Source organism: Apiospora marii (assembly GCF_038362585.1).
Source record: "Apiospora marii strain CBS 49790 chromosome Unknown utg000013l_segment0_segment0, whole genome shotgun sequence".
In the NCBI taxonomy this organism is placed as follows: domain Eukaryota; kingdom Fungi; phylum Ascomycota; class Sordariomycetes; order Amphisphaeriales; family Apiosporaceae; genus Apiospora; species Apiospora marii.
In genome coordinates this window covers 2,531,005-2,554,395 of record NW_027117384.1, presented here as the reverse complement: position 1 = coordinate 2,554,395, position 23,391 = coordinate 2,531,005, and the positions used below count along the sequence as shown (strand labels likewise).

Below are 23,391 nucleotides of genomic sequence, written 5' to 3'. Positions count from 1 at the left end.
GTGCGGCCAGTGTGGATTGAACACACGACCTCCAGATTGATGATTACCGAAGTGAGACTTCAGTCTGGCGCTCTCCCAACTGAGCTATGTCCGCTGTAGTTATGAGACGATGTTAATCCATCGTCGCACACTGTGATGGCCACTGTTTGTTGAAGGAAGTCTCTTTATGATGGACTATATAGCGCAGAAACTTCAAGCAATTACCTAGCCAGAAGCGATCAAGGCCAACAACAGATTATTGTCGTGCATAGATCTTGATTCTAATGGAATAACCGGCATCGCAAAACGGAATAGCTGGTAGTTAGATGAATTTCAGATAGTTGAACCACTGACTGCACTTTGCCATTTGCACTTCGCTTCCCTTTCTTTAGAAAATCTCTGCATAAATAATCCAATGCATCGCATCGCTGCTCGTTGGGGCCGGACGAGGTGTCTGAAGGCCACACACACACACACACACACACCTAGAGCTGGCCAGCTGGCTGGCGAAATGAACCAATCTAAGTGCAACCTGGCTCTCGAGGAACTACGTGAGGACCTCTCGGTTGGATCGCCCCAGATGGCCACAAGACTGATACAATGATGGACAGGATAGAGAGGACATCCCGATCCGGATGCAGTTTTCCCTTTTCTCTCCCTTAAGCTCACCCATCAAATCGTTCGTACTCGCGAAGGCGGGCACATACTGGAGTTGCTAAGAGAAGACTTGAATGGGAGTCAGTAACTCGGAAACGAGCAAGCTTGCCCAAGAGCATCAACATCCAAGCAAACTGGCACAGCGGTTTATGACGGCGCCTGCCAACGGCAACCGATAGAGATGGAGTAGAGCAAGGGTTGGAGGACGTGCCAGCCTGTTCAAGTCATAGCCACTGCATTTACCACTTCACCACAGTACCAAAGACAAACTAAGCACACATTTGCATCAAAGTGCAAAGAGCCGGATAGATCCCAGCCCAATTTTCAACAAATAAACAGATTCATCCATTCCTATGAACTTCTTTATCTACCCTAGCCAGCCTAGGTTCCGTCCCCGAGGACCGCTGTAAGCCAAAAAAGACTTATGTGCAGCAGCAGCAGCAGCCGCAAACGCCATCCATGATACTCCGACAACAAAAACAAAAACAAAATCCAGTAGAGCCAGCTGAAAACCGAGCCGGACAGAGAATGCAAAGAGAGAGAAAAAGGAGAGAGAGAGATGGAGAAAACACCGGTCCTCTAATAGTACAATGAGATGCCATACATATTCCGCGCGTGATACAGACTTGTGAGGGCAGTGAGAAAGCCACCCGGCGATGATGGTGATGCAGTCTCAACAGCCTATTCATGCACACTTCTTTTTCTGGCCAGACTGACCGAGGCCGACGTAAAAGCCATGTCAGAGCAGTGAACGAAATGCCATGACAGCCAAGGAAAGAAGCAGAAGCCTCCAATCTCGAGTATGTAGGTAGTGATTGTGTCACGGAGAAGGTGCGCATGCAAATCTTGTTCGGTCTGCCGCAAAGCAACGCTGAGGTCATTCTAATTGCAACCGATTATCCGTGACACCAAATTCGTAACAGTCATCAAGTGGTCGTGAGAAGAGTCCCGAAAAATCAACGAATCTGAAAGAACGAACGAACGAGCCAGCCTATTTCCGAACCTTAGGGCGGGCCAGCATGTTCAGTCGGCTCAAGCTGATGCCCGACTTCTTCTGCGGACTGGGCGTACCGAGGGTTCCGGAGGGCTTCTTGATGGGCGAGGAGCATGCGAATCTGGGGGCCATCGGAGGTGGGTTTTTGCGCAGTTTCTTGGTCGTACGCTGGACGATTTCATCATCATCCTCCTCCTCATCCGAACTCGCACGGTGTCGTTTCTTATTCGAGATGCCGTGCGGAACGCCCGTCTTGATCTCTTCATCCTCCCACATGGCCCGCGATCGCTTCTTGTTGGACATGCCGTGAGGAATGCCAGCGATGAGCTCGGGATCCGTGTTCTCCTTGTTCGCCTTACGGGAAGGAGACTCCCTGTCATCGGGGAAACCGCCTGGCATGCTCGCACTAGGCGCAAACGAAGCACGCACCTGGCGAAGAGTGGACTGACCAGGCGAGCCTCCGAAACCGTTGGGCGAAGTGCTGCCAAAGCGAATGGTGTGGTCGCTGCGGAATGTGAACGTTCCAGGTTGAGACTCTGGGAGTGCTTCGGGCAGGCTTGCTTGCTCCTCATTCTCGGAGGAGTTCCCCTCTTCCTTGTAAGCTGAGAGGTCGGGATACGAGATAGCAGCACTGCTGGACTTCTTGGCGCTCATAACGGCATTCAAAGAAGGGAATTGGACCGTGGGAGGTTTCGATACCGACTTGGGCCGGGGAAGAACCGACTTGACGGGAGATGGCGAGTTTTGGGTCATAGCCGCTTGCTTCGTGTCCGGAGTGAACTCAACATGTCTGTCGTACTGGCGGGCTGGCGTGGTCATGGGTACCACCGGTTCGGGCTTCTCAGTGCGGCCAGGGGTTTTAGGCGCAGCGCCGGCAAGCTGAGGAAGACTGCTCTTGGGTTTGGAAGAGCTGAACTGTCGCTTGAGGATCGACTTGACTCTATCAAATCGACCCGGGGTCTGGACCAGTTTGGGGGCAGCTTGTGGGACGGGAAGAGTGCTGATTGTGACCGACTTGGTAAGGCCTCCCGGGGCCTTGGTGCTGTTGGTTCGTGCCAAGTTGTCCTTGCTGGGAGGTCGAGCCAGGGCCGATGTCAGCTCCGGCTTGCTAGGGGATCTGGCCAAAGATCGGATGTCGGTTTTACTAGGCGACTTGATCATAGAGACGGTGGGCGTCTTTGGCACAGCAGTGCGTGCAGCTGAAGCCTTGGTCGGTGTGAGCAGGTTGGCGAATGACTGAGCGCGAGGAATCGCTTTGCGAACCGACTCGCTGCCGAGGGTCTTGGGGGCAGGTATGGAACTGCCATCACGGGAGATAGGTCGCTGGGTAGAGGCATCGTCCTCCTTTCGTTGTCTGACCCGCTTAACTGGGGCTTCGACCACCTCCTCGGATTGGTGGTGCTTTTCAGTCGGTTTGGGGAGAGCACGCTTCGCAGAGGCCGGTGCTTTCCGTGTCGACGACGACGCCACTGCCGGCGCATCGGAGGACTCATCGAGGTTTGCCTTGGACTGTGTGCGCTTGAGACTCTTACCCGGGGTGGCACGACCAGGTGTGTAGCGGAAAGTCGAGTGGTGGTTTTCAATCGAGTCCATCTTCTTGAACTCGGCCATGTGAACATCGCTGTATCGGCTGGCCTTGCCCTTTGCCTTGGCGTACTTGCGTCCGTCGACACCCTCCTCCTCGCGCTCTTGCTCACGCTTAGCAGCAAGCTCGGCCTTAATTTTGGACGCTTCCTCGCGCAACTCCTCCATCATGCGCTTGGCTTCAGGGCCAAGTCCAGAATCTTGCTCGCCACCAGCGATACTGGGGCGGGAAACACGGAAGGTAAAACCAGAAGACATGGGTGTCTTGGAGGGGGTCGCCTGGCGGTCACCGCCAGCCGCCTTGGGGTCGGGGTTGATGTCGACAAAGCCGTGTCGAAGGCCGGACGAGGGAGGGGCCATGGTCTGGTGGACTTTGCTGGGATGCATCTCCGACTTGGGCAGCTTGACGGGAGTCGAGCGCGACGGTGTCGAGGGCTTAGGCTTGGGTGGCGACGACTTGATTGTTTCTACGTCCTTGGTCGGGAGTTCGACGACGGTCTCCTCTTCGCCCTCGGCAACGGAGCCCAGCCGAGGCGTCGCGGATGCTCGGTCGACATTCTGGATCAAAGCGCAATGCGTCAGCGACTTGCTCGCACGCCCGTCAAAGCGCGCGACGATGCCCGCTTAGTAGCAGCAGCAACGGTGAACTGTACGTGAAGGGCGGGTTAGTTATATGTAACAACTTACCGAGGAGGCGCTTGCGAGTCGCGCAGAGCGACGGGTGCGTGCCATGGTGAATTCGTGGGTTGTGTTGCGGTGTAGTAGGTATTTTGGTGAATACTAGAAGAGTAGTATGTAGTTGTTGTTGTTGGATGGGATGACCGATTTCGTGATGTCCTCCGCGAGACCTTGTTGCCAGTCAATGGCCCATGCGATTGCGACGATTGAATATGATAAGGCAGAGGGGGCATATAATGCTAGGTTAGGGGGAGAGAATGGTGTGGGAAAAGTGCGATGTGATGGAGTCAACAGGGTCTGAGTTGTCTTGGGGGTTATTTGATGGGCAGCTAGCTCGCAGTCTTTTGTTTACATCACGTCCGGATCGACGAACCAGGTTTCACCTCGTGCTGGTGGGGCGGGCCCAGAGCTGTTAGCCCATCGAGCCCATGAGCTTTTAGTGCCTTTAGTGCCTTTTCCAGTGCTGCCGGGGCGGGGAGCTCTGCCGGAAGCTGCCTATTTTTTCTCTTCAATGTTCTGCGCCGCCCCGGTATTCCTTCTGTAGCAGCCCCCTCACCTACACCTCCTCATCACCAATAAGCCGCAACAAACGGTCAAGAAGCAAGCCCCCGACGGGCCCCTGTTCGATACCAAACAATAATTAGGCCCAGCATTCTGACCTGTCGGTTGACATCATAAAATCGCCAATTGGTCTTTGTGACGGGAAAGCGTTTCAATTCAACGACCACACATGTACGAGGAGGGAGCAGCAGCTCTTTGTTTACTCCAAGAAGCTCTCTGACGCTGCTATCATGTCACACGATCCTCGTATGGTCCGAAACCCGTGGTAAAGTTTGGCGGCGGTTCCAGGAAGCATGATTTCGTTCCTTGAGAGGCTAGAATAGAGCATTTCATCGGGTTCTTGGGCCACCAATACTTTACTAAATAGACTCTGGCATGGTCGGCATTTCGGCAGTTGTTCTGGGTCTACGTGTATGCAATGGCGTGAGCGACCTACCCATACTGTTGAGGATTGACGCAGCAACTGGGCGTTTCTACAGTCCTGCCGGGTTAGTTATCGCAATGAGCCTTCAAAGTTGATGAGAGGGGCAATGAAGATTGCTTTGAATAGAAGCATCAGGGGTCTCTCTCCATGCGCTTAGATATTCAAGAGCGATCTCCCGCGAGTAAGTGGGAAAAAGAGGACCGCCCAGCCGGGCCAAATGCCCGCTCCCGCCCACCAGGAGAGAAGAGCACAAGGCCCGGCATCTCCAACAGACAGGTACGCAGATGTCTTTTGACTCTTAACTGTCGTCTTGAAATTCGACAAGTCGTCGTGAGTATGATACGCGGTAAAAATGAATATGATCAGGTTTTCAACAATATCTAACCTCGATCCATCTCGATTCTCCCCCTTCCTGCCCCTGAGGTGTTTTGCGCCCAAATGTCAACACCCCGCGGCTTGAATGATGTCATGGCAAACATGACATCGTTTACCAAAGGTATGGATACCTATCTACATGCATAGGTAGGCAGTAGGATTGGACACACACATACATATAAGAGCTGCATCTTCCCAATGTCAAACCATCAAATCCAGAGACGCATGCCAAGAGACAAGCAGTTGTCAAGCGATGGGCGCGCCTACCCTGTCGGGATCAGATATCCCGCCGGTACTGTTCGGTCTTGTCAATTGCGCCCTGTGTGTCACGTCATTGGCGACGCACCTTGCATACAGCTACGCTAGATTACGCTCGATGAGTGCATCATTCGTTCGGGGGTAAATATATGTATGTACTGTCTTGGCCGGCTTTTTCTGACATACGGGCATCAACTACTCTTGCGTCTTGTACACCGGAATGACTATTGGACATCCAATTACGAAGTGATTTACATCTCCCCACACGGTGCTGCCGCCTTGATTGGAAGTTTGGAAGTGAAAATGTCAGATATCAAACCCTACAAAATCGCCGTGCCCGGCGCCCGCCTCGACGACCTGAAACAGCGCCTGTCCCTCGCCCGGTTCCCCGACGAGCTCGACGGGGCCGACTGGGACCTGGGCGCCCCGCTCGCGGACGTGAAGCGGCTGGCCAGGTACTGGCAGGAGCGGTACGACTGGCCGGCGGTGGAGCGGGTGCTGAACGAGATGCTGCCCCAGTTCACGGCGCCGGTCCAGTGCGACGGCGGGTTCGAGCCGCTCGCCATCCACTTCGTGCACCGGCCCAGCCCCGTCAAGACGGCCATCCCGCTCCTCTTCATCCACGGCTGGCCCGGCCACTTCCTCGAGGTCAGCAAGATCCTGGGGCCGCTGAGCGACGGCGACGGCGTCGAGACGCCGGCTTTTCACGTCGTGGCGCCGTCGCTGCCGAATTTTGGCTTTTCTGAGGGTACCAGGAAGCGCGGTTTCGGGATGGAGCAATATGCTGAGACCTTGCACAAGCTGATGCTGAAGCTCGGCTATAACGAATATGTCACGCAAGGAGGTCAGTAACCATCGTGTCTCTTTCTCGGGTGTCCGTCTTCTACAAGATAGTTGATTTGTACTTACGTAAACTCATAAACGCAACCAGGCGACTGGGGACGACACATCAGCCGGGCCCTAGCCCACCTCTACCCCCAACACTGCAAAGCCACGCACCTCAACATGGACAACGCGGACCCTCCGAGCTTCCTCACCAACCCGCGCCTCGCGCTGCAGCACGCCGTGACGCCCTACACGAAGCGGGAGCGCGACGGCGTGGCGCGCAGCGAGTGGTTCAGCAAGGAGGGCCGGGGCTACAACCTGGAGCAGTCGACGAAACCCCAAACGCTGGGGTACGCGCTGGCCGACAGTCCGACGGCGCTGCTGGCGTGGATCTACGAGAAGCTGCACGACTGGACGGACGCCTACCCCTGGACCGACGAGGAGGTCTGCACCTGGCTGAGCCTCTATTGGTTCAGCACCGCGGGCCCGGCCGCCAGCGTCCGGATCTACTACGAGACGCAGCACACCGAGGCCGGCGGGATGACGCATGAGCGCATGCGCGCGTACTCGCCCGGCGTCAAGCTCGGTTTTAGTCACTTTCCGCAGGATCTCGTGGTGCTGCCGAGCACGTGGGTGCGGACCCAAGGCGAGGTGGTGTTCGAGAGGGAGCACGAGAGCGGAGGGCATTTCGCGGCCTACGAGAGGCCGAACGAGCTCGTGACGGATGTCAGGGACATGTTCGGTAAAGGGGGTGGTGCGTTTGGGGTGGTTCAGGGGCATACTGGATACAGTGCATGATCCTTTGGTAGCTCTGTCAAAGTTACATCTGCCATGTCTGGTAGATCTCATATCCGACGATCTCTCAAGGGTCTTTATTACAACATTAACCTCTCATTCGAAATTACATTCATACTTCACTGCGCTCCCGTAGAGAGGTAGTGATATAGTAGCCAAGCTGGGTCTTTAAGTTGGTTTCTAGAGACTACTACTTGGGAACGATGCCTCTGATTTCAGGAACTTCACAACAGTGTCCACCAGCCACTTCTCGCCCTCGGGCTGGCGAACGCTATGGCCTGCTCCGGGGATGACTCCCGACAAGTCACTGGCAATTCCCGGATGGCAAAGGGCCTTCCAACCATCTATCTGGGCTTTCTTGTCGATCGAAGGGTCAACATACCGATCCATATCGGAATGTAAAATCAGCAGCGGCTTCTCGAATTTCTTCCAGAACCTACTGGCGGCCTCTCTGGGGAGATCCGAGCTGAAATAGTTGTCGTCGCCGCTAGATTCGAACGTGTTAGCTCCTATATAAGCTCGACAGCTGCCGAAGGAAGACGCTCGCTCGTGGAATAATACTTACTCCTCAGCGTGGAGGGCGTAAAAACGACTCGCAGACATGGGCTTATCGTAGTCTCCAGACAGATGGTCGTACGACATAGGGTGGTCCCCCTTCCCGGACGAGATCATGTCCTTTGCGATATGGACTACCTCGTCAAGCTTCTTCTTTCCCTCGGTGCCCTTTCCTATTATCGACGCTTCGCGATCCGAGCATGGGCCCTGTAATATATACCCATCCACAGGATCGCCGGAAGTGGCTGCGTATTCCATCAAACCCTGTGTATAATCCATTAATACATTATAAGATATTTAACCGAACAGTCAAAAACAAGACAGCCAAGCACCTACCTGACACCCGGTCGAGTGGCCCATAAGCACAATCTTCTCTCTCCCGAGTCCCCGCAAGTACCTGACCAGTTCCGCAATGTCGGCCACATCATTGGCCAAGCACGAGAACTTATACCCAGAAAAGGAGCTCCTTATCTTGGGCTCGAAGACCGAGTAGCTCAGCTCGCCGTGGTTTTCGAGCTCCCGGGCGATGGCCCGGGCGTAGGGCACCGTGTGCGGGCCGTCATTCAGTCCCCCGACGAAGACGAACGCATTGCGAGCGGGCGCGAGCCCGGTCTCGTAGGCGCAGGCGTTTCTATTGGGAGACGCCTTAGTCGGGTAGGGATGCACGATCGTGGAGAAGGGCTTATATGACGCCATGGTAGTAACTTTGGTGGCTTCGGCGTCTATACCCAGCTGGCGCTATGATAACCTCGCTTCGCTCAGAAATTGACGGAAAAAAGTGCAAAAAAGAGAATTCATGTCCAACAAATAGAAACACGCAGGGAAGAATCGACGTACTGGCTGGGCGATCGTGGTCGTCCCCTTCTTCTGCCTGCTTCTGAGCAGATTGCTGATGCTTCCATTGTGTGGGGAACCTTGAGCACCCGTCTCTTATTGGATGAGTGCACACTTAATGTTGCATCTGTCAACGACCAATCTCAATAAGTATTCCATTGGCTCGTTTAACTTCAGGCGCAACGCAACCCTCCGTCCAAGGCACCCCATTTCATCGAGAGTTAAAGAGGGCGGGTACAAAATGCCATTTTCATTCAATGGCTGCCGACGCATCAAATAGCAGGACCGAGTTCTTCCAAGAGGTGCGTGTGCTGCTGTATGCGCCAAGGCAACCAAAGATTCTAGCCGCTAAAACATGAGGACAGCTCAAACCACGATGCATCAAAATCAACAACCTCGCCGTGCGCTCGGCGGATAAGAGAGCGACTGCCAAAGAGCTCTTGGATGTGGCCCAGGATTTATCATCTACTCTGGACCGCCAGGTCGCCAAGGACCCCACCGTTCTAGATGAGAAAATAGCAGAATATGTCTTCTTCCCACTTTCCAATATTCTGCGGAACCAACAGGACTACCCCGTCCGGCTCACAGAAGTCACCATCAAATGTCTGAGGGTACTCGTAAAGTATGGATGGAAAAGCAAAATCTCCACCGAGCTGTCGCGGCAGCTCATCATTCTCTTCACTTTTATCGTCGGCGGAGTCCCGGGGAAGGAGCGAAAGCAGGATATCCCGGAGGAGACTAAATTGGAGACGTTGGGTGCCCTGAAAGAGACGATCAAAGCTACGGGCGCCACGTCTCTAGGCGCTGCATCGCTCACGGAAACTGATGCCTTGCCGTCGTTGGGCCACACCATCACCGTCATTCTGGGCCTGAGCACCGACGGGAACACGGCCGACATCCAACTCGAAGCCCTACTCTGTGCCGAAGCCGTGTTTGCGTCGCTTAAGGATCCGGCAGCGCTCGCGACATTCCTGCCCGGAACCGTCTCGTCTTTGACCCGGCTGTTGACACCGCCCACGGCCCTCAAGACATCGAGGAAGGTACTAGTCAAGGGCGTCGCCGTCTTGAAATCAGTACTCATCGGCGTACTGGGAGACGTCAAAATCAGACGCCTGCTTAAGAAGCCATCTGAAGAAGAGGATGCCCCCTCATCCGAGGGGAAAGTGCTCACCCCAGCGTGGCTGAAAGCAACTGCCGACCAGATCAAACTGGCACTGTCAAATGTGCTCAAGCTGAGAAATCACAAATTCTCTGACGTCCAGGAAGCTCTGGAGCGATTCTGCGTCGCCCTTTTGGATGAGTGCCATGAGTCCTTGGCAAACTGCACCTATATCCTCGTCGAGTCAGCCATGGTGCTCTCTTCCGACGAGGAAAACAAGTCACTCATCAGCAATGGACTGAACACGAGCCTGTCTGATCTCGTGAGTATTTATCCCGAGCTGACGGACACCGTCAAAACTATTGTATACAACTGGGTTACCAGTCTGCCTCGTCTCATGCAGGCTAGCGATGAAGATGTGAAGAGGCAAGCGATCCAAAATCTTCTGAAAGGACAACGCCTCATGAATGAGCTGCGGATTGATTCATCTACACTTAGCATCACGCTGGCCTCGTCGTTGCGAGATAGTGTTATTGAGCTCCTTGCCTTGGGGAAGTCTACAGGGCAGCTTACAGAAGTGTCTTCGACCGATCTTATACACACGTCGAATGATCTCGCTAATTCAGAGACCGGGCTTACATTTCGACCGACGCTCCTGACTCAAACTACACAAAAGGCCACGAGGGAGGCGTTGATGAACCTGGTTCTGGCAAGTGGTTCGTTCGTAAACCATTCACAGCTTGCCCGAGAGATGATAGATTATGTCCGCGAGTCAACTGGCAACAGTCAACTTGCGTCCTACTGGCTGTCCCTGGAGCTTGTCAGGTCGGGCCTTGCCCAGAACTCCGATATTGACGAGTTCTTGGACTTCAGCGCGATGGGTGCCGGCGGCTCTGGGGATGACCACGAGCAATTGCTGCAAGAACTGTATTCGTTCTCCGTCTCTATTCTAGGTGACACGGACGAAGGGGACGAGACGGACTGGCGGGTACAAGCACTGGCCTTGGAGACCACGACCTTTGCAGCTTCGCGAATGGGCAAAGACTTCAGGCCAGAGCTGATCGACGTTCTGTACCCTATCGCCACGTTCATGGGGTCCGCTGTGCCGCAGTTACGAGAGCACGCCGTCGTTGCCCTCAACAGTATCGCCACTGCTTGTGGCTACCCCAACGTCGCAGACCTGGTCATCGACAATGTGGATTACATGCTAAACTCCATCTCGCTACGACTGAATACGTTCGACATCTCTCCAGCCTCCACCCAGGTTCTGAAGATGATGATCAGCCTTACCGGGCCCAAGTTGGTGCCTTTCCTGGGCGATGTTGTCGATTCTATCTTCGCGGCTCTCGACAATTACCACGGCTATCCACTATTCGTGGAAAACCTGTTCAACGTGCTAGCCGAAATTGTTGTCCAAGGCTCCAAATCGAACCTACTACTATTAGAGGATGCGTCGAGGCCAAAATTGGACCACCGCAAGAAAGGGCCAGAGCCAGTGCCGCTTCGGGACATCGAAGAATTCCTGGACCGGCGGCAAGCAAGGAAGAGAAGACGGGATGTCGGGGACGATTCAGAACAACTAGAGATACATCACCCCAAGAAACCCTGGAAGGACTCAGAGGCCGAGAAGGCCAAAGAAGGAGAAGAAGGGGGCGAAGAAGGATCAGATGACGACGACGAGCCGAGCCAGGAAGTCGAGAAGAAACCCCTGCCCAAGACTCCGACCTTCACCCTGCTCACCCGCATCACGGACCTGACGCAGCACTACCTCACCTCGCCCACCCCGTCGCTGCGCAAATCGCTTCTGGACCTCCTCGCCATCGTCTGCCCCGCGCTGTCGCCCGACGAGGACGCGTTCCTGCCCCTCGTCCACGCCGTCTGGCCCGTCCTGCTGGCGCGCCTCTACGACAGCGAGCCCTTCGTCGTCACGGCGGCCTGCCGCGCGCTCGCGGCGCTCTTCGCCAGCGCCGGCGATTTTCTTAGTTCGCGCGTCAAGACGGAGTGGTGGGACGGTTTGGGGAAGTGGTGCGCGAAGACTAAGGCCAATTACCAGAATCACAATCGCAAGACTGGTGGAGGCGGAAGTAATGGGCAACCCTCTTCGTTTGGGACGGCTGGGACAATCAAGTTCCCCATTCGAACGACCGGCGGCGAGCTGGGCAACAACGCATCTTCTTCCTCTTCACCTTCGTCTCTGTTCAATCTGCGCGAGTCGGCCGGCGTCAAGGATTCCAGTAACAGCAACAACGCCTCCTCTTCTTATATGGACCCGTCCACGTCCCCGCCGACAAGCGTCAGCGGGTTCACGCAGGTCGCCCAGATCTGGACCGCCGTGCAGGACATGCTCGTCGCCCTCGTCTCGTTCGTGCGCATCGAGGACGCCATCTTCGAGCAGATCCTCGACCTTCTCCTCGAGAGTTTGGTCTCTCCCTCCTCTTCGGCGTCCGTCGTCGGGACGCGCGAGGCGCTCGAGGCGGTTAATGCGGATGCGGTTTGGTTGGCGCTTTACGAGTATAGTCGACGCAGTGGTAGTACGAAGGCGGCGCAGCAGATGAAGATTCCGCGACAACGACCGGACGATGTCAGTGGGATCCGGTTTGTGGAAGTCTGAAGGGGGGAGGGACTCTATTGGGCTTATTATTTGTACGTAAAGGGAGAAGCAGGGTGGCAGGGTTTGGGATCTCGGTCACATGGGGAGATTGGAGGATGATGCTTGCTATGGTCGTATCTTTTTCTCTCCTCCCGCCTCTTCATCGTAGATCTCCATAAACAGTCCTAGTCCAAGTTACTCATAGAAAGGCATGTTCCGAGATGTCGGTACGAGAGTAATAACTCATGGCAAATGACCGACAGCATCATGCTGGTCGTCTTGTGTGGAAGCGGGCACACGCCAGGACAAAAGCTCCAGCCTCCCCTGGGCATACTGACATGATGGAAATATCAAGCAACTCCACCGAAGGTTTGCGTTCATGCCGCAGTATTTCGTATCATCCATGATGCCAGTCGATAATGATTGCAGATAGTCACGAGGGCCCATCTGCTGCCAAATTAGGATACTACCATAAATAAGATGAACAGCAGCCTCGGGCTATCATGTGAAGGAACACAAGTTCAACGAGCTAAAATTACGTTGTATGAACGAAGCCGCGATATAGAGGATAGCAGCATTCATCATGACTTACTGTAAATCGACTTATATGGCGAGTATCATGATCCCCCGATCTATGGTCAGCTGTTTCTGGCCCCTTATCGGAAGCTATCACCCAGAAGAGGCAAGCGGTTATACAGTAGCTGAATGATAGTGCACCAAGTTTCAGCTGTCCTCCCAACAGCAACTCCCATGAACATACAGGAGTGACGCGGCAGCTCCCCAAGTGCCTTGAGTGGCAAGGAGCGCTCGACTCTGGGGGAAATGGTCCAGGCAGTTTAAAATGGCGCTTACGATGCGCGGGCGGCTTCTCCCAAAGTAGCCGGCTGGGATATCCCTTCTCATGTGGCTAGTCGCAGATAACATAGCCTATACCGTAGTGATCGAACGTAATGGATTGAGTCCAAGGGGTCGTCGGTAAAGGAAAGGGCAAAGCAGGACAGTTCCTGGTCCGTGGGAATTGGCCCTGCACCACTTACGATCCCAACGCCATGGACCTGGGGGTGGGCCGTCTCATTAGCGGAGACTATTCGCATAATTAAAACGTTACAAAAGCGTGAAATTGTCCCCTAAGACTTGATTAGCAAGTAGCGATAGCATGGAATTGAGGCAGTGGCGAAAATAAGCTACGCCCAGAAGAAGGCGCCCATCGTTCTTCTCTCAAGCCATTCGATTGTCGAGACTCGTCGAGTGCCGGTTCGGTCGCGCCGAATTCAAGATAAGGAACCGCTCGACCTCTCGGTGCGGCGATTTGAGCGCATCCAGAGCAGAAGTCGAAGAGGTGACAGAACTGGGCTGGGCCGCTGGGGGCAATGACTCGGCGTTACTCTTGCGCGCCAAAACAAGCTTCATTTCTAGGGTTATGACTCGCAGCCTGCCATTGGCCGCGCTGTCAGCCCACTCCGTACACCGCGCGACAGTAGCTCCGTAGCTAAGAGATCTGGATCCAACTGGAAAGTCGTGTCCGAGAGTCTGGGGAATATAATTTTATGTAATAGCTCTCTCGAAAACGAGTCCGTGAACCTGGGGAATATATTCTCAAGTAATGGAAACCAGGAAAAAGGATGGACATTGCCACATGGCGGCGACTTGGTGGACGGGCTGGCATGGAAACTCGTCACGAGCCCAGGCTTGTCTCCAGTGTATTGGCAAGATCAGGTCCCGGAAGCTTGTTCCTGCAAGGCCCAAAGCTGGGGTAATCCAACTGCAGGTGGTTTGACCGCTTCGGTTCGTGCCGCTAGGGATTCAGCTTCATGCGCACGCGGTCTTGCGACATCGGTACTGACGTGATGTGAGGATAGGTGGCAGTTTTTGGTAGTCCTGTTCCTGGAGGCCAGCCAACAGCATCCAGATACCCAAGCGAGACTTGTACAAATCAGCTTGGAGATAACAACAAAATATAGTCGCCACGCCAATGCAATCAATAGCTTCGCGCAGCAGAGGCGAAGGGCATCATCAATGTTGAAGCAAATCTAGGAAGTGTGCTCCGGGCTGATGAAGTGGTGGTGCGTACTTGCCATGCTATGTCATTATTGCCATATCCACCAAGATAACGTCTCATCTATCTGGATGGTGGCGTTTTTCGTGAAATTCATAATAGTCAGCCCAGCCGTAAGATATGCTTCCTGGTCTTGGAAAGTGGTTGCGATATCCGGATTCCGAGGTTGGGGCTGGCACTAAAACTATGGCGCACCTGTAACGACCACGTTGTTTTAGAAATTGGGATGCCTCGAAGTAAGCGAAGATCGGATGCAGAAGCCTGAATGAGGAAAGCACGTTGGAGGCTGACGATTAGGTTAATGAGCCTAAACCTGGCAGTCGCATGCCAATGTCGACACCACTCAAGACAGCTGAGAGGTCTAGAACACGTTCCCCTCTACCGACAGTCTGGAGCAAGATGCCCTTGGATCTTGCATGTACCCACCACCCTACCCACCACTCTCGTTTGCTCCAGACTGACTTCATTACCACCCGCAATGGGTACTTTTTGCAGGCCCGCACATTACCCTGTGAGATTTACTCTTACGGCAGACATGCCTTTCTTACTGGAAAAGATCGTCTCAGGCCCATTTTCGACGTAAAGTTCCGACAAGACTATCAAAGTCTATTCGACTCTCCCAGAGCAGAGAGGCGCGGAGCCGAAAGGGTACTGTCTTCCCTTAGTGCCAATGAAGCTTATCAGTGAACTAGGAGACATCCGGTTAGTATGGGGAAGAATTTGGCCGAAGCCAATGTCTCTCGAAAGCGGATACAGGGACTTTCGAGGCCTCGGACCCGGAGCATAGAGTAGGCATCCCCCAATCAGAAGCCCTGGGCAAATCTCCCCCATCTGTATACTATCCTGTTGCAGCGGTGCTATTGCCTGATGCGGACTCTCGGGCGAACCCCTCATTGGCAGATGCTTGTCAAACATTGGCTTTCAACGCAAGCAAGCTCGGCTCGACAACGACGGCCTGACTTGGAACTCACTGACTGACTGACTGCGCGCTTTTGCAAGGGGCCTGTAATACGACCAGAGTTCTTCCTGCCCGTCATGACGCAGGATGGCGGATAGCGGGCAGCCTTGTTCCAGTAACAGAGTAAGGGTTTGTGTGTGACTGGCCAGAATGCTACCCATCTTTCTCTTTCGCCTGGTCTATTTCATACTACGAGCGCGCGGCGGGCTTTGGAATCCACCACCCTGGTTCGTCGCGCGTGGTCTCGACTGCCAGCTTCAGTAGACAGGGGTGGCTATCTGAGACTACCCCAGTCCCTAGCTCGAGACTATTCTGTCCAGCCTGGATAGACCCAAGTATCCGGCCATATGCCTGACTAGCCTATGAGATTATACCCTATACTGGCTATCCAATCAGCGTCGCATCGCCACGTTGGATCGTGTGTTCAAGTGCCCCTCTGTCTATGGCACACAACGTCTATTCTGGTCCAGGCCACCTGTTACTGTACTTACCCCATATGCTACTAAGGAAGTAGTCAGTATGGAGTGTGTAGGTGCACATCCAGTTGTCCTCCCGGCATCAGTATATAGTCGAGGGCATTTCCCGCCTTGAATCACGTCTTTTCCTCATCCTCATCCTCATCAACACTCACTTTCCAACAGCAACTACCAGGCTGAGCACAATGTCCGACTACGACAAGAATGAGGCAAAGGGCTCCGGCCCGGCCGCCTACAGCGCCTCCACCCGGGAGGTTCACGATGAAGAGGTCGGCATTGTCAAGTCGGACGCTCTGAAGAAGGATCTCAAGGGTCGCCACATGCAGATGATCGCCATTGGTGGTGCTATCGGTGCTGGTCTCTTCATTGGTTCCGGTGGTGCTCTCAGCAAGGGTGGTCCCGCTGCCTTGGTATGTTTCTGCCGCCCCTTAGATAGCCTGTTAACTCCAACTAACCCCGGATTTGCTAGATTATCGGTTACATGATCGTCGGTGTCATGTTGTTGTTCACCATGCAAGCCTTGGCCGAACTGTCTGTCCTCTACCCTGTCAACGGTGCCTTCTATACCTATGTCGTCCGCTTCCTCGACCCTTCGTGGGGTTTCGCTATGGGCTGGGACTACGCTATTGCCTGGCTTACCGTCCTACCCTTCGAACTCATCGCCGCGAGTATCACCATCAAGTTCTGGAGCGAATCTATCAGCATGGGTGTCTGGGTCACTGTCTTCCTAGTCGTCCTTACTATCATCCAGGTCTTTGGTATCAAGGGATACGGTGAAGTCGAGTTCGTCCTCTCCATGGTCAAGATTTGCGCCTGTGTCGGTTTCATCATCCTCGGAATCGTCATCAACTGCGGTGGTGTCGGCGACCAGGGCTACATCGGCGCCAAGTACTGGTCCAACCCCGGTGCTTTCCACAACGGCTTCAACGGTTTCTGTGCCGTCTTTGTCGTCGCTGCGTTCGCCTTCGGTGGTACTGAGCTGGTCGGTCTGGCTGCTGCTGAGTCCGAGAACCCCCGCAAGGCCATCCCCCGTGCTGCCAAGCAGGTTTTCTTCCGTATCTTCTTCTTCTACGTCGTCAACCTCTTCGTCCTCGGCCTGATCCTGCCCTACAACGACGATCGTCTTCTCAACTCCTCCGGTGCCAACTCCAAGGCTTCGCCCTTCGTCCTGGCCATCCAGGATGCTGGTATCAAGGTCTTGCCCTCAATTTTCAACGCCGTCATCACTGTCTCGGTCATTAGTGTCGCCAACTCTTGCACCTTCGGCTCTACCCGTACCATTCAGGCCATGGCTACCCGCAAGATGGCCCCCACCTTCTTCTCCTACGTTGACGGATCCGGCCGCCCTCTCTACTGCATCGCTCTCCAGCTCGTCTTTGGTCTCCTTGCCTACATTGGCCTGGCCTCTCAGGGTACGACTATTTTCAACTGGCTGCTTTCGCTCACCGGTCTGTCCTTCTTCTTCGTCTGGGGGTCTATTTGCGCCACCCACATCCGCTTCGAGTACGCATGGAAGTCCCAGGGCTTCAACCTGAAGCAGATCCCTTACCGACCCCCCTTTGGCATCTGGGGCTCCGTCTTTGGCCTGGGTCTTAACATCATCTGCCTGCTCGCCACTTTCTACAATGCCCTCTACCCTAGCCCTACTGCCACTCCCAACATCGTCGACTTTATGCAAGCGTACATGGCCCTTCCCATCGTCTTGCTCCTTACCCTCGGCTGGAAGATCAAGTCGGGCGACTGGTCCCTGTACGTCAAGGTCCAGGATATGGACCTCATGTCGGGTGCCCGCCTGCTCAACCCCGAGGATATGGATGAGCAGGAAGAGATGCGCAAGGGTGCCTGGTACTCCCGCATCTTCCACGCCTTGTTCTAGAGCAGACTGGCTTGTCGTTTGGTCGGAGTTTGGGAGGAGTTTTACGAAGGGAATGATTCGTGGGAGTGTGGGCGTGCGGGTGCACAGAACAACCTAATACTTCACACATGATGATGTTTTACTAGCTTGGGATGAGAGCGATACTACTACTGTATAATGTCTAGCGGGTCGCATAGACTATTAGTTATTTTGATACCAATTTTCATAAACAAAGTTTATTACTACAACCAAACTTGTCCACATATGCCTGTGACCCCTACAACTTTCCAATGACAATGCTACAGTTCGATCGTATGGTATGTGAGAGAGTTGCGGACAATATGTCCCAGTAAGAAGCCCTATAGCTCTAGCCGTGGACGCATCCCGGCCGTGGACGGTTCGACAGTCGATAGGGGTCTGTATACGATCATCCACAGTAACCCAATCGTTGTCATCGAGATTTGCCGCCGCGAGATATGCGCATCGAATAGCCAGCCAAAGAAATGTCTCATCAGGATTTACCTTAACCTGTAACAGCGCTGGTATTGGCAAAGCACTTGCCTCTCATGTCACCAACGAGTTCACGAAGCACTACTCGCAATGCTAGCGACAGTCTGCCCGACTGATTGGATTTCCACCCGACTGATTGGATTTCCAATAGCGGAGACGAATAGCCTTCTGATCAACACAGCTCTTCGCGCCCCATAACTTACCACCGATCGAGTGCGGCGGAGAACACTGTTGTCCCCAGAGCCAGTTCTTCAATCCTGAGTGCCTTTATTAGCTGCAAGTGGTACGGCAGGGAGTCTGATCATAATGGTTGAAAAATGAAGAGGTAGAAGGAGCATGATGTCCAAAATTGTCTCGTTGCTACTTTGATTGTTTTGGCTTTGTAGATCTAGTGGTTTATTATAGCATAGTCCAGCTCAACAGTGTTAGTATTACGAGTTCAACTCAAATCGTAGTCTGAAGCCGTCCGCGCAAACCTCGAAGACCCCCCTCACAGCAGAAGCAGAATATCTCTGCATTGAGTGCCAAGGCATGCAAAGACACTCATCACGCATATGCAAAGTTCCCCGTCAACCAAAGTCGGATCTTCAAACCACATGCGTCCACGTATACGTATTACGACATCATCTCCAAATGCTGGCCGGGAAAAGCGATTGAAACTGAATATACCAATGAAGGCTCAACCTCATGCTCACAGAGACTCCTGGCAGTTCTTGGAAAGTAATAGTTGCCTGGCTGCGGCGGCTGCTGCCTGGAAGTGCCGGCGGGGGACTACTGGGTATAAACCGTCGTTCTCAACGAGCCGGAATGAAGAAAAGAGTAAAAACCAGAGAAAGCCCATAATTATCGTGCCGTGATTGGCCATGCAATACCTCTGTGAATACGTGGTGCTCTGCGCTGGACCCCTGGATTTGCACAGGGTTATCACGTGACGGATACGTATCTTGCAGTGCCCAAGGTGGGATAAAAGACCCTATTACAATGATTGGCGGAGGGCTGAGGTGACGGTTCATCGGGGGTAATTGGGATGTTGACTGAGTGAACCATTTGACGTCATTTGGTTCTGTCCTCTCCCCATTCAAGGGAACATTGAGATGGAAGATCTACTACCTGTTGCTCCGCCATCGCAAATCCTGGATTCTAGGCTGCCGAGCGAGCAGAGAATCAGTCGTAGAAGCCATGTTGTCCCGTTCATTTGATTGTGCGTGCCTCTCTACAGACCCCTTGACCCCTCTGCCCCTCCCATGGGACCCTCTCAGGAGGTCAGGAGAAGTCGGTCAGGAGTTGCTTAATGTTAGCTTTTAAGCACTTAAGCACGGCTGTGTTATCTTATCAGTGGCGGCCAGCTGCTGACAGCCCCTCGCTGGACCCCCCCCCCTTCGGATAATGAACCTCAGATTCAGGCGGACTGGACAAGGTACAAGCATGTTAATTGCCTTGTACGTAGGTAGGCAGCATTAAACAATCCCACTGCCACGGTCTGTTACCAACCAAGTCGGTAACCTTGACGACCAAGCATCTTTCTCGCATGCGCCTTCTTGTTCAGCTTTACGTGCATTTTTTCCATCAATGATGCCCCCTTCGATGTAATCAACCGACCGAGTTCGAAACCACTTTCAATGCCGTAATTCGCAGGCCAATCGCCCCCAATCTCTCTCTCTCCTCACACCCACCCTCCCACTCTCTGCCCCCCCTGTGCCAACAACTGGGGCCGCGCCTTGCTCCTACATTCCCCAGCGAACGCTGAGCAGCGAACACTTGATACTCCCACACCTCAGCACCGCATTCTTTTTTGCTGCCGCTGGGAGTCCGAATTCGACCGCGCGACGAGCACGAAACAATCCACGAAGCGATCCGGAAAGGGGCCAGCAGTCATGGCATCATATGGAAACGCGGCGCCCATGGCGGCTCCTCGCCATGGCCAACAGCACGCTGCATACGGCGCCCCCATGGCCATGCAAGCACCAGCTGCACCTGCTGGCACCTTCAGCCCCGGCACCAAGATCCAGGTCGGCGAGCACCGGGTCGTTATACAAAAATATCTGTCCGAGGGCGGCTTTGCACATGTATACCTGGTCAAGCTGCCGCGGCCGATCGACGGCACCGACCTCGCGGTCTTGAAGAGGGTGGCCGTGCCGGATAGGGACACCCTGCGCGGCATGCGGACCGAGGTCGAAACCATGAAGCGCCTCAAGGGCCACCGCCCGATCGTCACCTATATCGATTCGCATGCGTCCGAAATGAAAGGGGGCGGCTACGAAGTGTTTCTGCTGATGGAGTTCTGTGACGGTGGAGGCCTGATCGACTTCATGAATACCCGACTTCAGCACCGGCTGACCGAGCCCGAGATCCTGAACATATTCACCGACGTGACCGAGGGCGTCGCCTGCATGCACTACCTCAAGCCGCCGCTACTGCATCGTGATCTCAAGGTCGAGAATGTGCTGATCACCATGATTGGCAACCGGCGGAAATTCAAGCTTTGCGATTTCGGCTCGGCAGCCGTCCCGAAACCGGCGCCGCAGACCGTCGTCGAGTGCCGACTCATGGACGAAGATGTCCAGAGGCATACAACATTACAATACCGCAGCCCGGAGATGGTGGACGTCTACCGGAAACAGCCAATAGACGAGAAGTCGGATATATGGGCTCTTGGCGTCCTCCTTTACAAGCTCTGCTACTACACGACCCCTTTCGAGGACCAAGGGCAGCTCGCTATTCTCAACGCCAGCTTTAAATTCCCTAGCTACCCGGTGTTTTCGGATCGACTGAAGCACCTTATTGGTAACACGCCCGCCCCTGTTATAATCATACCGGTCAAATCACTAATGGGCAATAGCCTCCATGTTGCGCGAACACCAGCAAAGCAGACCAAACGTATACCAAGTTTTGAAGGAAGGCTGCCGCATGCAAGGCCTCGAGGTCCCCATACCAGATGTATGTATACCCCAATCCTGCCTGCGTCGCATGCGCCTACTTACCATGTGCAGATATATGCTACGCGCCCACAATCAGATTCCACTAAATCAAACGCACCGCTGCCAGACCCAGCAGGCAAGCGAACTCTTGTGGTCGGCGCTGTCTTTGCTCCGCCGCCACAACAACAGCAAGTAATACCCGAAGTCGCACCCATGCGGCGTGGTAGACTGCCGGCTGCCTCGAGTCAGCCTCTACCATCACAACCGGCGGCCGCGAAGCCAAGTCCTTCGCCCATGCGGGTGACGAGTGGTGACCCCTTTGCTGCTCTCGATGCAAGCGCAGCCGCAACGAAACAGCCCAATGTGGACGAGATAGCTGCTAGGTTCCCTTCGCTCGACCAATTTTCGCTTCTGCACGATCAAGGCTCCAAGTTCAACTTCGACAGTCCAACATCACCTGGGCCCGTGGCGGAAACGTTGGCAGATGAGGCCTTTGCGAAGCCTGCTGCTGCGGCTAGCGCAGCAGCTGCGCAAGGCCGGGTGAAATCTATGGCTGCGGCAAACGACTTGAATAGGACCTCGTCGCCTCTTGGATCTTCGAACAAGCCTACCGCTGCTCCTCCCAAGCCGGCCGGGCAAATGAGCCGTGCCTCGGCTATCATCAACAACAACCCTGAACTGCAAGCCATCGCTTCTCCTCCGTTAGCACCTGTCCAGTCTCCTCCTTCTCGGCCAAATGCGGGATACGTTTCGACTGGGACGATGACCGGTACCCCGCCGCAAATTGATATGCCTATAAGAGATTATCCCCCAATTTACCGATTCCCATCTTCCGACGATGCCAGATCGTCGAGTGTACCAAGGCAGCCGGCAACGCCCAGTCAAAACTTGCGAGCAGACACAGGTTCGCGGCCCATGGCAACACAAAGGATACACTCTTTCCAATCGCCAGCACTGCATGCAAGACAGCCCTCCTCTTCCAGGCCGTCACTGGAAGGAGGGCGCCCCAGTGCCGACTTTATGGAGCCTCTTTCCAAGACAAACTCGTTGGTTGGCCGGCAAAGACCGGCGAGCACCTATCTGGAATCGAACCTGGACTACCTGCGTGAAAAGGAAAGTGCGCCAAAGCCGATGCGATCTCCTGGTTTGCCATCCATGCCGTTCGAAAACAAGCCGTCCCCGTCGTTAGAGCCGCAAGAAGACGCTGCTATCGAGTCAAATGTGGATTTCTTACGGTCTTTGGAGGAGTCGGATAACAGAAAGAAAGAAAAGGCCAGCAAGCACGGGAAGCGGAATTCGAGTATTGGATCTTTGTCAGGCAAGAACATATTCGCAGGAAAGTTTGGCGATGCGTTCAAGCGTTTTGAAGCGAAGGACTCTTTCCAGCCTACCCGTACGCCGTCTCCTCTGAGGGACCAGGAGCGGCGCGATCTGAACATGCCACTCACCCCGATCGCGGGATCGGAAGCTACGGACGGTAGGAGTGACGATGGGCGCATGCTGGGCGATCAAGAAGAGCTCACGCCAGAGCAACGCCGGGATCTCGAGGCCCAGGCGCTGGCGGAGGAAGAGAGGCGCGTGGAAGCTGCGGCAGCCGAGTACCGGCAACGGATGGCGGCTCGCGAGATGGGCGGCAGTGGCGCGGCCTCGGCACCACTGCCTAAGAGCATTGGCGGCGTGTCGCGCGCCGTGAGCATACAGAACAGGGTGCAGAATCTCCTCGAGGAAAGCCAGAAGGTCGCGCCGCCGCCCAAGACTGCCGAAGGGTATGGGAGGTTCACCGACACCCAACAACAACAAGCAGCGGGCCGGGAGAAGTCGCTGCCGGAACTCCCACCGAAGCCGACGAATATCGGCGCGACAACAGGGGGACGAACGGCGCCACCGGTGAAGCCTGTCAACACCAGCTCCTCTGATGCCATGGCGCGGGCGCGGCACGCTAATTCCGTGCCGACGCCCAGCACTGCTGGCTCGGAGAGCCCTGCGTCGTCCGCTGCTCGGCCTTTGGTACCGACGTCTACGAAGCCCAGCGCGCCGCCGAAACCGACACATCTCAACAGCCTACCTACGGGTAGCAGCGGGCGCAAATCGCCCACCAAGCATCGGCCATCAGGTAGTGGGGCGCCGCGCCCCCGCATCTCATCGGAGCAGCTCATCGGCATCGACATGCCCGGCCAACCGCCGGATATGACGCCCCAGGAGAGGGACGACTACATGCAGGACTTTGCCAAGCGCTACCCCAGCCTCGGCGCCATCGAGATGGTCGAGCGCGATATCGGCTCTGAAGACGCCAGGAGGTGAAGACGCACACATATAATGATACTATAAAGGCCGGGGGAGTCTCAAATCAGTGTTTCCTTCCCCCACCCGCAGCAGCAGCAGCAGTAAAGAGTGGCTCTAGATGTCCGCG

The 23,391-nt window shown here is 54.7% G+C and overlaps 7 protein-coding genes across 7 annotated transcripts; 4 read left to right on the top strand and 3 right to left on the bottom strand.

The window, feature by feature from the left end:
• Positions 1-1,627: 1,627 nt before the first annotated feature.
• PG985_015908 (uncharacterized protein) lies at positions 1,628-3,946 on the bottom strand (the record flags this gene model as incomplete). Its single annotated transcript, XM_066835674.1, has 2 exons — positions 1,628-3,772; positions 3,902-3,946. 2 exons carry the CDS (start codon positions 3,944-3,946, stop codon positions 1,628-1,630), a joined length of 2,190 nt encoding a protein of 729 aa, XP_066676877.1.
• Positions 3,947-5,813: 1,867 nt separating this feature from the next.
• PG985_015907 (uncharacterized protein) lies at positions 5,814-7,133 on the top strand (the record flags this gene model as incomplete). The annotated part of the gene is made up of 2 exons (XM_066835673.1): positions 5,814-6,354; positions 6,442-7,133. The coding sequence occupies 2 exons, from the start codon at positions 5,814-5,816 to the stop codon at positions 7,131-7,133; spliced, it is 1,233 nt and encodes a 410-aa protein (XP_066676876.1).
• A 177-nt stretch (positions 7,134-7,310) lies between these two features.
• PG985_015906 (uncharacterized protein) lies at positions 7,311-8,381 on the bottom strand (the record flags this gene model as incomplete). Its single annotated transcript, XM_066835672.1, has 3 exons — positions 7,311-7,617; positions 7,696-7,949; positions 8,022-8,381. 3 exons carry the CDS (start codon positions 8,379-8,381, stop codon positions 7,311-7,313), a joined length of 921 nt encoding a protein of 306 aa, XP_066676875.1.
• Positions 8,382-8,776: 395 nt separating this feature from the next.
• On the top strand, positions 8,777-12,229 carry PG985_015905 (HEAT repeat protein; the record flags this gene model as incomplete). Its single annotated transcript, XM_066835671.1, has 2 exons — positions 8,777-8,821; positions 8,885-12,229. The coding sequence occupies 2 exons, from the start codon at positions 8,777-8,779 to the stop codon at positions 12,227-12,229; spliced, it is 3,390 nt and encodes a 1,129-aa protein (XP_066676874.1).
• Positions 12,230-13,426: 1,197 nt separating this feature from the next.
• PG985_015904 (uncharacterized protein) lies at positions 13,427-13,618 on the bottom strand (the record flags this gene model as incomplete). Its single annotated transcript, XM_066835670.1, has 1 exon — positions 13,427-13,618. One exon carries the CDS (start codon positions 13,616-13,618, stop codon positions 13,427-13,429), a length of 192 nt encoding a protein of 63 aa, XP_066676873.1.
• A 2,265-nt stretch (positions 13,619-15,883) lies between these two features.
• PG985_015903 (amino-acid permease) lies at positions 15,884-17,574 on the top strand (the record flags this gene model as incomplete). The annotated part of the gene is made up of 2 exons (XM_066835669.1): positions 15,884-16,108; positions 16,168-17,574. The coding sequence occupies 2 exons, from the start codon at positions 15,884-15,886 to the stop codon at positions 17,572-17,574; spliced, it is 1,632 nt and encodes a 543-aa protein (XP_066676872.1).
• Positions 17,575-19,937: 2,363 nt separating this feature from the next.
• PG985_015902 (uncharacterized protein) lies at positions 19,938-23,282 on the top strand (the record flags this gene model as incomplete). Its single annotated transcript, XM_066835668.1, has 3 exons — positions 19,938-20,847; positions 20,903-21,000; positions 21,054-23,282. The coding sequence occupies 3 exons, from the start codon at positions 19,938-19,940 to the stop codon at positions 23,280-23,282; spliced, it is 3,237 nt and encodes a 1,078-aa protein (XP_066676871.1).
• Positions 23,283-23,391: the final 109 nt, after the last annotated feature.